The 14,423-nt window shown below is 30.0% G+C and overlaps 2 protein-coding genes across 2 annotated transcripts; one reads left to right on the top strand and one right to left on the bottom strand.

Moving 5' to 3' along the window:
- On the top strand, positions 5,244-7,976 carry LOC104754212 (gibberellin 2-beta-dioxygenase 6). Its single transcript, XM_010476351.2, has 3 exons — positions 5,244-5,717; positions 7,126-7,468; positions 7,566-7,976. The coding sequence occupies exons 1-3, from the start codon at positions 5,317-5,319 to the stop codon at positions 7,809-7,811; spliced, it is 990 nt and encodes a 329-aa protein (XP_010474653.1). The 5' UTR covers positions 5,244-5,316; the 3' UTR covers positions 7,812-7,976.
- LOC104754213 (probable transport accessory protein MmpS3) lies at positions 13,665-14,291 on the bottom strand. The gene has a single exon (XM_010476352.2). It carries the CDS (start codon positions 14,158-14,160, stop codon positions 13,795-13,797), a length of 366 nt encoding a protein of 121 aa, XP_010474654.1. The 5' UTR covers positions 14,161-14,291; the 3' UTR covers positions 13,665-13,794.

A 14,423-nucleotide genomic window follows, 5' to 3' on the forward strand; every position in this document is an offset into this window, starting at 1 on the left:
AAAGAGTTTGTAATTCGATGATTTGTATCAATCTAAACGCTACTTTACATCAGCGAATTAGCGAGTAACATATGACAATGTAAACAAATTTCTTCTGATCTTTTGATCAACGTAACCTATAAAACCAACGTACATCGTTGTGATGATGATAATGATAATGTAATAAATGGGAGTCTGCCTAACAAAAATGCATTACCGAATATAATCCGACGTGCTCACCAATTATCCTAACTAGTTTCGATGTTGTGGAGCTTTCATGATACATCGTTATCAAGAAAACAAATTTCACATACGTACATAAATCATAGAGAAATTAAGTTATGACTTAGAAAACGAATCTACGATTTTACGTATGGACCTAATATTAATTATCACATGTTAAATATGATTTTAACTTCGAATAATTAACTGCATTATGGTTGAGATTTGAGATGGTCAAGTTAGTTAGTCGATCATTTTCTCCTCTTCTATCTCATGGTTGTACACATGTGAGATGTGTGCTCATTTCTAAAATTAGTATTAACTTGTGCCTTCGTTAATTTTAACATTATGTAATTTTCAATATATCTTTTCATTAAAAAAAAATAGTGTTACTATCTTTTTTTGGACATTATACCAAAAAAAAAAAGAAAAAAGTGTTACTATCATTTAGAATATCTATAGAGTTGCCACTAGCCAACCTTTTACGATAATACATATAATCATTTGTTAAGTAACCATTTTTATTCAACTAAGTAACCTAAATATCATCTTACGTACAATGTACCTCATATTTTATTAATAAATTTGCACTCTTTGATCCAATTAGTGATTACAAGTTGTAGTGAATAATGTTTTTGACATAATTTTTAGGAAATAATTACCTACGAGACTCCAAATATTTCATATTTACATAAAGTATATATATATATAGTGTATATATAAATATACGTTTCAAGACTTATATTGGCAATCATATCATGATCTTATTCTATTCTTCCCACATTAATTTCATGACACTATGTCGGACACATAGTGTTGACTATATGTCTTCTTGTAACAAAGTTGATTTAATAATAATAAAACATAAAATAAAATAAGTAATATTGATCTTTTAAGAAGAAAGGAATTAAAAAGCGTTTCAACGACCAAAGAGATTCCAACGGCCGTTGTTGTGCTCATCCCATTCCCACGCATGTGCCCTCCCATTTGCTTTTTGTAGTTTCTGTCGCCGGCTCTTTGCATGCCACAAACTTTTGGATATTTTTATTGAATACACTGCATTACTCACGTAATTATATTTCATGTTCCGACAGTTGCCCAAATTACGGTTAAAAGAACCATTTGATTAATGCATGCAGGTTCATCTTAAAACTATGTAGACGGAAAATAATCATTTAAACTCTTAAGGCTTCACTAGCATTGTTAAATATTCATATGATCTAAACACCAAAAATATACTATCGAAATTGGTATTTTTTTTAATCGCTATCATATCGATATTAGTATATATGCTACATAGTTTAACAGTGCCGATTGCATAAAATAAAATAGAAAACAGAGATAAATGAAAAAGCTAGAAACCATAAATCTCAGATTGGATGTCTCGGAGAACTCATAATTGATCAAAGATATGTGTATATAAAATGAGGAGACGTATTAAAATAATAAACTAACAGAGAAATGTTTAGCAAATGGTCACCAAATTTAAAAATGAGAGAGTTAGGTTTGATATAACCGATATGTATGTTTCATTCATGGGGATAATGTCGGCGAATATGTCAGATGGCATGTTCCATTGATCCATCCTGTCTCTAGTCAACTTCATCACCCATACTGCTTTTCTATAATTATTTCTTGAATATTTAAAGGAATTTAAATGAATCGAATGTATCTATTTCTCTCGTTAAGTTTGTTGTTCAGATGTTATATAAAACAAATGTTGTTCGGATGTGGTTTTCCAATTTGATGAGTAACTGTGAACCTAACTAACATCAAAACAACTCATGTAAAACATTGCTTTGTTAGATAGATAACTTGCGTAGTCTTGTATTACGCCACTAGCTAGTTCATTTGACATTCGAGGGACAAATAATTAAATACAAATATTGATTAATCATGCATTGTAATTTTTTGTTTTTATTGAAAGAATACGAGAAAAAGGTATACCTCAAACACAAATAAGCTTTTATAATGTGTTTGTATAAAAGCTTGATTGAAAGTCGTAAATCGAATATGTTAGCATCAAAATATATTGATCAACAAATAAGGTTATAATAAGAATCTTGCAAATAATTAGGAGTATGATTTAACATAACTACTCTCCTATTCATAAACTAATACTAAATCCATGAAGTGATCTTAGTGCAGTGGCAGAAAGTAAGTCCATTTATAGAAGGCACTATCACACCCGAGATTGAGTCCCAGTTCTAACGAATATAGGAATTTGATTAATAGACCGATCAGTTGTGCTTCAATAATTGAAGAAAAAAAAAACTAATACTAAACCCAAAAAGAAAGTTTACAAGCATCCTAAAAACCAACAACATGAGATTTTTAATCTGTTATGTTTCAAAAATAAGAGAAAAAAATCACGGATTGCTAGATTCAGCTTTGAGATATAAATATCTGAAGCAAATAAAATTGAAAGCAAAAGGAAACAACGAACCAAAAAGGTGTTTTTACAATAAATAATAGTAGTATTACAGTAGAAGGGTAGGTACAACTAGGTATTGTTAGCATAATAATGAGAGAGAGTTGAGAGAATGATCCCAATAATAATTGAAAGAATATGGGCAACGACAAAGAGTGTTTTAGTTAATCGGACGGCTAATAGGAGCCGTCATGGTTGACCATGTCCACTACGTGCCTACATATGAGCCTTACACCTGCCCCATCCCCTCACCTTTTCCTACTTCTTTGTTACCCTTTTCCACGTATCTCTTCTAGCATTTCCTTTTCTTTTTTTTTCCCTGTCCATCAGAAAATATATTGTACGAGTATTATTATTTAATAAAAATGTATATATCTATCATATCGAAAGACAAATCTTGAAATGTTATACATTTTGTGTTGGTTACACAATTAATTAACAATATCTTTCGTGATTTATATATGTTTAGCCAAAGGTGCCTATAGGTTAATTCTCTCCATTGTAATAAAAAAGAGAGAATTATTATATTTGTCAAACCCTTAAATAAAACTCTCGTCTTTTAGTTTAAGTTAGTCAAACCCAGTTTTAAATTAGTTCTTCGGATTTTTATTCATGAGTTCTTATGATTTTATAGATTAGTCGTATATAAATAAATCATTTTTTGTTTTGTCAAACATCTAAACTCCTTCTATTGACAATAGTCACACCAATAATTGATCAACTTCTATGGTAGTATTTAATATATGTGTCCCCAATCATATATCGTAGTATAGAGAACGAAATCAATATATTTAATATACGCAAGTCTTATGACTAACCAAACACGGTGTTTTAGGCAATAAGTGCGCAATCTTTAAGGGGGGTGTATTGAATCTGATATTTTAGAAGATTTTAAGGTATTCTTAAATTTCCTGTTATTCAATTAGTGATTTTTAAAAATCATCTGAAATCCTATGTTATTGAATGTGAAATTTATAGAAATCATTTAAAATCATATACAATTTCTTGTTATTCAATTAATAATTTATAAATCTCACTTTAAATCTACTGTTATTCAAAATATCACAACTTTTTTAAAAAAAACTAATGATTGGGATTCTAGGAGATTTCTATAACATTTTTAGTTCAAAAGTATGACATACAAAATCACACCTTTATAGGTGAAATTTTGAAAGATTTTTTTATAAGAAGAGCTCGAAACCAAGTGCAATTTTTTTGTGAATACCTCCATCTCTGCAACTTATATCTTCTCTATATACTCTCTCTCTCTCGTTCTCACTTTCTCTCTGCAAGTGAATACCACCAGCAATTGTCTTCTCCTCCGTTTTATCAAAACCGGATCTCTTGGCAACCTCCGCAGCGGAGCTTCTGTTAACGACGGTGGTCAACTTCACACCACTTTTTATTGTCGAGGCCAATGAAAATTGTAAACTGATATAACCAGATAGAGTGAAAAAACCGGTCGCGATAAGCACTGCATCGATATCTAACCTCTGACCATCGACGAGCTCCACGTTGTGACGAGAGAACCATTTGATTGCGGGAACGATTTGTACATCACCGGATTTTATCTTCAGCACCGATGTCGAGAACCGGCGTCTTCGCTGTCATGCTTTTGAGCTCCATTGGGCCTATGCTTGTCGATGGTCAAAAGCAATTTCTTAAGTTGTAAATGAACGGACGGCCAGCCAGTTAATGAACTTAACCATGGAGACAAGAGTATTACCAACTGTGAACCAAAACTTTGGAATTAACAAAACCTATAATGAGTATAAAAATAAGAACAGGCTGTTACTGTGCTATAGATTATTTTCATTCTTTATGTTGGTTTTTAAATACTTTTTATTGAGAAATTCTTCGTAGACTTTGAATTCCAAGTGAATCTCGTTTTTTTTTTTTTTTTATAAATATCCTAAAATCATCTAAAATTTTACCACAAATCTCACCAAATTTCAAATTCCAAATTTCATCAAATCCTTAAGATTTCAAATTCAATAATCAAATCTCCTAAAATTACACTCAAATCTCTCAAAATCCTAAAATATTAAAATCCCAACAAATCTCTTAAAATATCAAGTTCAATACACCCCCTAAGTTATTTTAAGAACTGAACATCAACATCTACTACTTAATTTCCTACCACCAAATTTCAAACTACCCGATTTTAATAGTTACAAGGTTGCGAAAGAATGTTTACAAAAACATAATACATTTAGAAAAGAAAAAAGAAAAGGGTTAGGGTGATAAATGCATAACTTAAACCCATTTCACAAAAAGATTTTTTCTTTTTTTTGATAGAGATTAAAAGTGTATAATTAAGAGACAAGCTTCATCTATCTTGGCAATAATAATGTGTAAAAAAAAAACTCGACCGTCCCCATTGATGACATGCCCACCTTACGCGATACACAGTGTGTATGTATGATGAGACGATTACTTTAATATTCCCCATTTGTCAACCGTATGGAAACCGTAGCATTTTAAAAATGAATTCGAAAAAGACTTTTTAATGAAAATATTTTTATTTTATCCAAATTCAACCTTTCTTCTCTTCCCATACACTATATATATAATACTCATAACTCACTCTTCTTCATTCATCAGATTCAAAACCTCCTGATTTCATTCCTTACTATTAATAATAATAATAAAAACTCTGTTATTTTTCATTGAAAAGAGAAGACATGGTCTTGCCATCTTCAACACCGCCACGAACCACCGGAAAGAAGACGAGATCCTCGCCGGAATATAACTTTCCGGTGATCGATTTCTCTTTAAACGACCGATCAAAACTATCGGAGGAGGTCGTAAAGGCCTGCGAGGTTAATGGGTTTTTCAAGGTGATAAACCACGGAGTTAAACCGGAGATCATAACGAGATTCGAGCACGAAGGAGAAGAGTTCTTTAATAAACCGGAATCGGATAAGCTAAGAGCAGGTCCGGCGAGCCCGTTCGGTTACGGATGCAAGAACATCGGGTTTAACGGAGATTTAGGTGAGCTTGAGTATCTTCTTCTCCACGCAAACCCGACAGCTGTCGCTGATAAATCTGAGACTATCTCCTATGACGATCCCTTCAAGTTCAGGTACGTACTTATACATATTACTACAAATTTTGCTTGTTCTTTAACATATTTGTGTATTTATTGTTTCTCGAACCTACTTTATTAGTTATCACTATCATCTAGCTACTTTAAATTTATAAAGCTTTATATAAAGATTTTCCTTGACATATTTTTTGTGTATATAATTGGTCTTTTGGAACTATATTATTTAAATGTTATGTCAAAAATCAAAATATCTATACACGCGAATAATATAATTTGATATAACAATTATATAAACAAATTATACGCTAAAGTATTCAAACAGCTAAAAGGATTGTATGAGACTATTGAGAGTGTTGATAAACGTATGCACAATAACTAAGCTTCACATGTGAGAAAATTCGGATCTGATGCGTATTGAATAAAACTCAAATGACATAAAATGCATTAGAGAAAATTAACAAACCATAGATGTATGTGGAACTGAGCAATCTTTTTTGTTGCGTCTGCAAAATAAATTTATTATAAATATTGTATCTGTGTATCTGTGTGTGAGTGTATGAAAGTTGACCCAACTGAAATTGATGTGGATTTGTGTGACAATGTGACTTGTGAGATACCTAAAAAGAGAGAGAGAGAGAGAGAAAGAAATAGAGATGCAATGTCGAATAATGGATAATGACCAGAAGACACGGCTTTTTAATTATTAGCAGTCTTGTTCCTTTATTGCCACTAAAGTTTGCCCATATTGTTTGTTTTTCGTATGTTTTTTAAAAAAATTAGTGGTACAAAATTTAATAATCATACCAACCTAATGCCGGTTCACCTGATAGTTTGTTGTAATCAATAATACTTATATAACAGTTGGATTTTGTTCATAGTATATTGTAGGGTATGTTTACAATTAGGAAGGATGCCAGCCAATTTTTTTTCTTAATATATTAAAATATCAAAATTTGTGAAAATGCTTTTGCAACCTTGACTGCGACATGGTTGATTAATCAAAATCTTTTCTTTCCCTTATTTTGAAAAATCCAGATTAAGCACAGGCGTACATTATGTATTAGAAAATAATATGATAAACAATAGTTGCATAGACTTGGTCAATTTGTGGAAGATTGCGCATGAACACAGAAAACACTTTGAGACGTCAACAAGAATCAAAATTCGAAACGTCAATATTGAATCAATCTTTGACTCGTTTTTTTTTCTTTAAATGACAACTTGTAAAAAAAGAATCACGGGGTCCCTCACTTTCGAACATTCCTCTGAACATAATCTCATGTCTTTTCTTTTTCTGTTTTTTGATATTTGTAGTAATAATTCAAAAATCAATCAAAACATATACGATATGTCTTTTTTTTTTGTCAAAACATATACGATATGTCTCTCCGTCAATTGTTGACTTGTGTTAGTAATTTCCACCTGTTGTTTTTCTCTTTTATAGCTCGGCGACGAACGATTATATACATGCGGTTAAAGACTTGGCATGTGAGATCATTGATCTGACGGTCGAGAATTTATGGGGACAGAAGTCTAGTGAAGTGAGCGAGCTAATCAGAGACGTTCTTAGCGATTCGATCTTGCGGGTAAATCACTATCCACCTGCACCGTACGCGTTGAGAGGCGTTAGTCAAATAGGTTTCGGAGAACATTCTGACCCTCAGATTTTGACGGTGTTAAGATCCAACGACGTAGATGGACTTGAGATTTGCTCACGTGACGGCTTGTGGATCCCAATCCCATCTGACCCTACATGCTTCTTTGTATTGGTCGGTGACTGCCTTCAGGTATACTTCTATCATGATAAACACATTTTTTTTTTCGTTAAGACACAAAATGTGTTTCATAATCAATTAATTAATCTCTCTGAATCAATATATATAGGCATTGACGAATGGGAGATTTACTAGCGTGAGGCACAGGGTACTAGCAAACACAGCAAAGAAGCCTCGTATGTCGGCGATGTACTTTGCAGCGCCACCGTTAGAGGCAAAAATATCACCATTGCCAAAAATGGTGTCGTCAGAAAATCCACGGCGGTATAATTCGTTCACATGGGGTGACTACAAGAAAGCAACATACTCTCTCCGTTTAGGTGTTCCTCGTCTCGAGTTTTTCAAGACTACATAAATTATATAATACACCAGTAATTAAAATGTTAGAAGGTTTTTTTTTTTGGGTTCTTTAAAAAGAAAAAAAGATTGTTGCTTTGTTATACAAAACATATACTGTACCATGTGAAATGTATACTTTTAGATGGAAAAATAGGAAAACAAAAATATTGAGTTTTGGTCTTCAATTCACATGTGAAAGAAGAATGAATATAGATTATATAATTTGCCAAAGAAAAATCAAGAGAACATTTCCATAACTGGTGTTTCTTTTTTGACCATATGCGCGTCAACGCTGCCGTCAAGCATCACAGTATCACACAGAATCAATAAACCGACTATTCATTAAAAAAAAGTTTTAAGTTTCTGATCGGTTAAAATATGGACCATAATATGAAATGCGTCAGATTGCAATGGACTTGTACGCTCCACAACACACCATCATATTACTAATATCATACCTACACAAATTAACATTCTTTATCCAAAATTGGCTACTGCCGTGTGTATTTTTAGTTTATTTTTTTTTTCCCCATTTAAACTTTTAACAAATTTAATTTTACTTTAAAGTCACTACAAAAAAATGAGTGTGTTGTGTATCATAAAACTAAATAATGCAATTTTAAATTATTTATTGATAAATGAAGTAAATGTATACAACTTAACATCAATTAATTTAAATGATATTATAATTATCTATTTAACATCAATTAGATAAAATTGATTCAGTTTTTATTATATTGTATCACTTTTGAAAAATAGATTTAAAATATAAATTTACATCATTTAGATAATTGATGTATCTATTCATGTTTGGTATAAATCATTTTTTTAAACGATACAAAATTTACATCAATTAAAACTGATGTTAAATAAATTATATTAATATCTTTTAAAAATTACATATACATATATTTAAAAAAAATAAACGTGATTAAAAGATAAATCTTGAAAAAGTTGATCGATCAAAAACTATAGCAGATCATCAGCTAAAAAAAGCAAACCTAGCTGTATTTTTATTTTCCTTGGATTATTAAGGATATTTTTATTCATTATCATTAAGTAAATTGTATGATGAATTGATCATTGACCGTATTATTTATTTTGGTTGGAATAATCCCTTTGGTAATAAATGCGAGAGAGTAAAGAAACTAAAGTGTAGTTGCTAATGTTATTGCTAAACGTAAAAACATTTTTTGTTTGTAAAAAAGAAGTTTTGGTATCCCACATCGGATACTTCTTAAGTTGTGATGAGACCATCTCTTCTATAAATGCCAAATTAGTTTGCCTATTTCTAAGTTAACTGGTTCTATTTATTAAGCCTTAAAATCATGTAATTAATTGAGTTTTTTTTTATCAAATTGATTTATTTTAAAAATTCTAGTTACCGTTTAGTTAAATTTATCTCTTAAATATTAATTGTAAATAAATGAGTATATTAAAAACAATTAAAAGTTATAAATAATTAAATATTACTACAGACAAAATTATTTATTATAATATCAATTTTAACATCAGTTTTAAAATGATATAAATATTTTACATTAGTTTTTAAAAAATGATGCAAATATTTGAATAAATTTAGTAAAAATTATGTAAAATTTACAACATTTTTTGCAAGTGATGTAAACCAATATCGATTCTACTAATTGAAGCAAATATGTACCTCAACTGATACAAATTATTTGCATCAACAAAATGTAAATTATTCGTTAAAGTGATGTAAATTATTTTTACATCATTGATACATGATACAAATATACAAAATAAATGATGTAAATCAATCATTTTTTGTAGTGAGTAGTCACATCTTAATTGAAAATAATATTAAAATTAGTAATATTAAATAAATGTTATATCTTTTTGTAGTTAATTTAGTATTTGAGAGTTGGCTTTCATGACTACGAAGGCGTTAAATTTGCTGATGCCGATGCTTCGATTGTCACTGAATTTGAACCTGGTGGTGACCACAGAATTTACGTAGGCAACCTTGGGCCTGAAGTCACTAACCAATTGCTCACGGATACATTTAAGAGTGTGTATGATTCTATCAATTGGGTAAGAGTTGTCATGGACAGAACCACTGGAAGGTCCAAGACATGGTTTTGTCAGTTTTGGGGATGTATTGGAGAAGGAGCATGCCTTCACCGAGATGGATGGTCTATACTGCTCCACCAACTCCACCAAGCCCAGGGCCGTGCCTATGGGTTAGGAAAAAGACATTTGCCTCAGGCCCCCAAAGTATATAGTTTTTTTGTATATTTTTTTACTCTCAATTATGGAAAATATGGTGTATCATCATGGTTTTGAGACTCTTTTTATTTCCTAAACAACCTATATATGATTCCACTGAATATATTTATTTATAAAAATATACAAAAAGGAAAACAAAACCTTAAATTGTGAAAGACAGAGTAAGGTCGTAAAACCGAAGTTAGAAAAATTAAGAAAAGTTGATGAAAGAATTTATTGAAATAGAAAGAAAAACGATTATGTTTAAGGGTTTTTATAATTTTTTTTTATTTTAAAAAATTTATGTAATTTTGAATTTTTGATATTTATTTTATTTTAATTTTGAATTTTAATATTTATTTATTTTCATAAAATATATTAAAATGATCTTTAATGTTAAATTCGCCTTAAGCCCCGATAAATTTGGACACGGCACTGACCAAGCCTATGACTATTGGTTGGGCTGCTAATAATAAGCTTCTTCCAACGTTATATAATACACCAGTAATTAAAATGTTAGAAGGTTTTTTTTTTTGGGTTCTTTAAAAAGAAAAAAAGATTGTTGCTTTGTTATACAAAACATATACTGTACCATGTGAAATGTATACTTTTAGATGGAAAAATAGGAAAACAAAAATATTGAGTTTTGGTCTTCAATTCATATGTGAAAGAAGAATGAATATAGATTATATAATTTGCCAAAGAAAAATCAAGCGAACATTTCCATAACTGGTGTTTTCCTTTTTGACCATATACGCGTCAACGCCGCCGTCAAGAATCACACAGAATCAATAAACCGACTTTTTCCATTAAAAAAAAGTTTGAGTTTCTTGATCGGTTAAAATCTGGACCATAATATGAAACGTGTCAGATCGCAATGGACTTGTACGCTCCACAACACACCATCATATTACTAATATCATACCTACACAAATTAACATTCTTTATCCAAAATTGGCTACTGCCGTGTGCATCTATAGTTCGATTTTTTTTCTTCCCATTTAACCTTTTAACAAATTTAATTTTACTGCAAAGTAGTCACATCTTTCAATCAATGATATTAAAAATAGTAATATTAAATAAATGATATCTCTTTTTGTAGTTAATCTAGTATTTGAGAGTTGGCTTTCATCACTACGAAGGCGTTAAATTTGCTGATGCCGATGCTTCAATTGTCACTGAATTTGAATCCGCTAGGAAGCATCGTATCTTCAATATTGGGCTCGCTATCATAAATCAAGGAAATCCGAAGGTGTGTTAGTGATGATTTGCCAAGATGGTGGTTACACTTATTCGATTGAAAGTCTACAAAAAGCTGGGTTTAAAACTTGTCTCGTTTTCAAACAAGAACATCTTACGCATCCTGCCCTGAAAGCTTTAAAGTGGACGTCATCTTGGCACTCTTCAATTCGTGAATGATTGTTGCTTTTTTATAAAAAAAGATACTGTACCATGCAGTGGCGTATCTAGGAATTATTTTTACCGGGGTCAAAACATAACTAAAACCTTTTTTTTTTAATATCTTATTATATAAACATTAGTTTTCAAAGTTAGTAATTCATATAATTGCGACATGTGTCAAGTATATCGATAATATTTTAACATATGTGAAAAGAAAATTTATTTAATAATTATAAGAAAATTAAAAAATCTTAAAAATAAAAGATTATAATTAATATTTTTAAAAGTATATAAAACCAAAAGTAATCTATTATCACTAATTCTAATAGGAAAGTTACTAATTTTAAAAGGAAAATATGTGCAATTAATAAGGAAAATATTTGTAATTTAATTGCAATTATTATTTATTATATTCATATAGTAAAAAGAAATTTATACAGAAAAGTGATTAAAGTATGAAAATGTTTAATGTGTTAAAATTAGTAATTAACATAATGTAAGAAAAATAAAATAATCAAAATAAAAAATTAATGTAATTTTCTAAAGTTTTTAATCGGTGAATGATTTGATAGAGTATTCAATATTATTGTTTTATTATATAAACCTTGGTTTTTAAATTAGTAACTCATGTGATCGCGACACGTGTCAATTTAACAATTAAAGATTTTGTCATATGTTATACATAAATTTTGTTTTAACATATTTGTAAATTATAAGAAATTAAAAATTTAAACAATTTAATAAATAGAAAAAGATAGTTCATATATGCATATAAAAAATAATACTAATTCTAATTTTAAATTACTATTTCTTTAAGAAAATTATGCAATTACTTACTATAATACCATAATTAAATAAATTATATTGTCAGTTATTAATCCTAAAAGAAAAAGGATTGTAGATCCTTTACATAAACAAATAATTTTCTCATCTTTGAAGTTTTGATTAATTTAAGATAATGTTGGACAAATAGTAAAACTATTAATTTATGATAATGTTGGACAAAATATGAAACAAATATATTTAAGATATTGTTACTTTTTAAAATATGAGATAAAATTAGTTTTCAGTTTCTTTTTGAGAATTATGTTTTACTAATTTTCAGTTTTTATAAAATATTAAGTAAGGTATAAATTTGATACAATGCACATTTATTTGATATGAAATTATAAATGTTACTCATTGGGATTAAATATATAGAATTAAAATCTAATTTTATTATCATGTAATAATATAAAAAGAAAATGTATTGCAGGATGGAGTGTGTGAACACTAAATCCGGTTTAAAAAAAAATCAGATGAAATAAAACTAATATTTTGAATACAAATGAAAATTTCACATATTTTTTTATATCCGCGTTAATACGCGGGCCTAATCTAGTAAATATAAATACTTCTTACAAAACTATTTTAAGAGTTTTTATATCCTAAAATCTCTTCATCACAGTTTCATTTGTAATAGATAAACATACATCTTTTCGATTGTTGACAAAAAAAGTACATCTTTTCAATAAAATAAACTAAACAATTATTCAGAAATTGATCTATAATCCGATTAAGTCGATGAGTTTTCACAATTTTCATCGCTAAAAAACGTATCTTAACAGTTACTGTAGCAACAGGCAAAATCAAAACCTACTTCAACAGTCCAAACACCAAAGCATGTAACATATTTTTTTTTACTAAATATATGTATTATTAAACTTTTACCAAATTAATATATGTATTACTAATTTTTTTTTTTTTAATGAATGAGGAGTCAATGTGAAATGTATACTTTTAGATGGAAAAATAGGGAAAAAAATATTGAGTTTTTGGTCATCAATTCACATGTGAAAGAATGGATATAGATTATATACAATTTGCCAAAGAAAAATCAAGACAACATTTCCATAACTGGTGTTTCCTTTTTGACCATATACGCGTCTACGCCCCGTCAAGCATCACACAGAATCAATAAACCGACTTTTCATTAAAAAAAAAGTCTGATCGGCCAAACTCTGGACCATAATATGGAACGCGTCAGATCGCAATGGACTTGTACTCTCCACAAGACACCATAATTTTACTAATACCATACTTTCACAAATTAACATTCGTTATATAAAATTGGCTTCATAGGTATGTATTTGAAGTGATTTAGACGGCGAAACAAAAAAATAAAAGGTAATAAAATGGTTCAGCGGACAAATCCGTAACTAGAATTTTTGTGTAGCACAAATTTCTGACAATATTATAACTAAAGAGAAATATTATATATATGTAGCTAGAACATACCAAAATGGAAAAATCCGTTCAAAGTTAAACAAAAAAATCTTTATGCGGAAACCCTATGAAATTTCAAAAACAATAAAATGAATAATTTCTGATCAAAGAATCATAAAAACCATAGCTCCAAATACGACCAACTTCACCACCTTGAAGCTTTCTCCTGCAGCCCCCGATCCAAAGTCACGGTCAATGGGGTACAAGTCTCCCGGCGGATATGTGTTTCTGTAAGTAGCCGGAGGCGGTGGAGACTGAGGCGATGGTGGGCAGTTGGTAATTACTTTTGTCTGTGGCGGAGGCGACGGGGGTGGTGGCGGAGGGGACAGTTTTTCGAGACAAGGTGTGCACTTAATGGAATCGTCGGTTGAAGAATCTGTGGCGTTGATTACGATCGAAGATGCGAGGATCACGATGGCCATGAGGATTGTGACGACAACATCATTCGAACGGCGAGTTCTCTCCACCATGTTGTAACAAAGTTTCTAGGCTTGTACGTGTGGAAAAAGTGATCACCAAATTTATGAAATATATAGTTGACGTTTTGTGTGTATATAACGTGAAGATTTTTAGTAGAGAAATCTAATCTAACACAATATATAGTAAATGAAATATTTTCGTCATTAATATTAGAGATCTGGAAAATATTTTGTAATCTTTAATGACAGCATGCATACTAATCCAGAATTGGTAAATTAATAAGTATCAAGTGTGTTGACAAAAAAAAAAAAAA

The sequence above is a fragment of the Camelina sativa genome, chromosome 17 (assembly GCF_000633955.1).
Source record: "Camelina sativa cultivar DH55 chromosome 17, Cs, whole genome shotgun sequence".
NCBI lineage: Eukaryota > Viridiplantae > Streptophyta > Magnoliopsida > Brassicales > Brassicaceae > Camelina > Camelina sativa.

Excerpts from the sequence above, each read along its gene's own strand:
- LOC104754212 (XM_010476351.2), top strand. The coding sequence starts at position 5,317 with ATGGTCTTGCCATCTTCAACACCGCCACGAACCACCGGAAAGAAGACG. Across the intron at positions 5,718-7,125 it reads GACGATCCCTTCAAGTTCAG|CTCGGCGACGAACGATTATA; the intron begins GTACGTACTTAT and ends TCTCTTTTATAG. Across the intron at positions 7,469-7,565 it reads TGGTCGGTGACTGCCTTCAG|GCATTGACGAATGGGAGATT; the intron begins GTATACTTCTAT and ends CAATATATATAG.
- LOC104754213 (XM_010476352.2), bottom strand. The coding sequence starts at position 14,160 with ATGGTGGAGAGAACTCGCCGTTCGAATGATGTTGTCGTCACAATCCTC.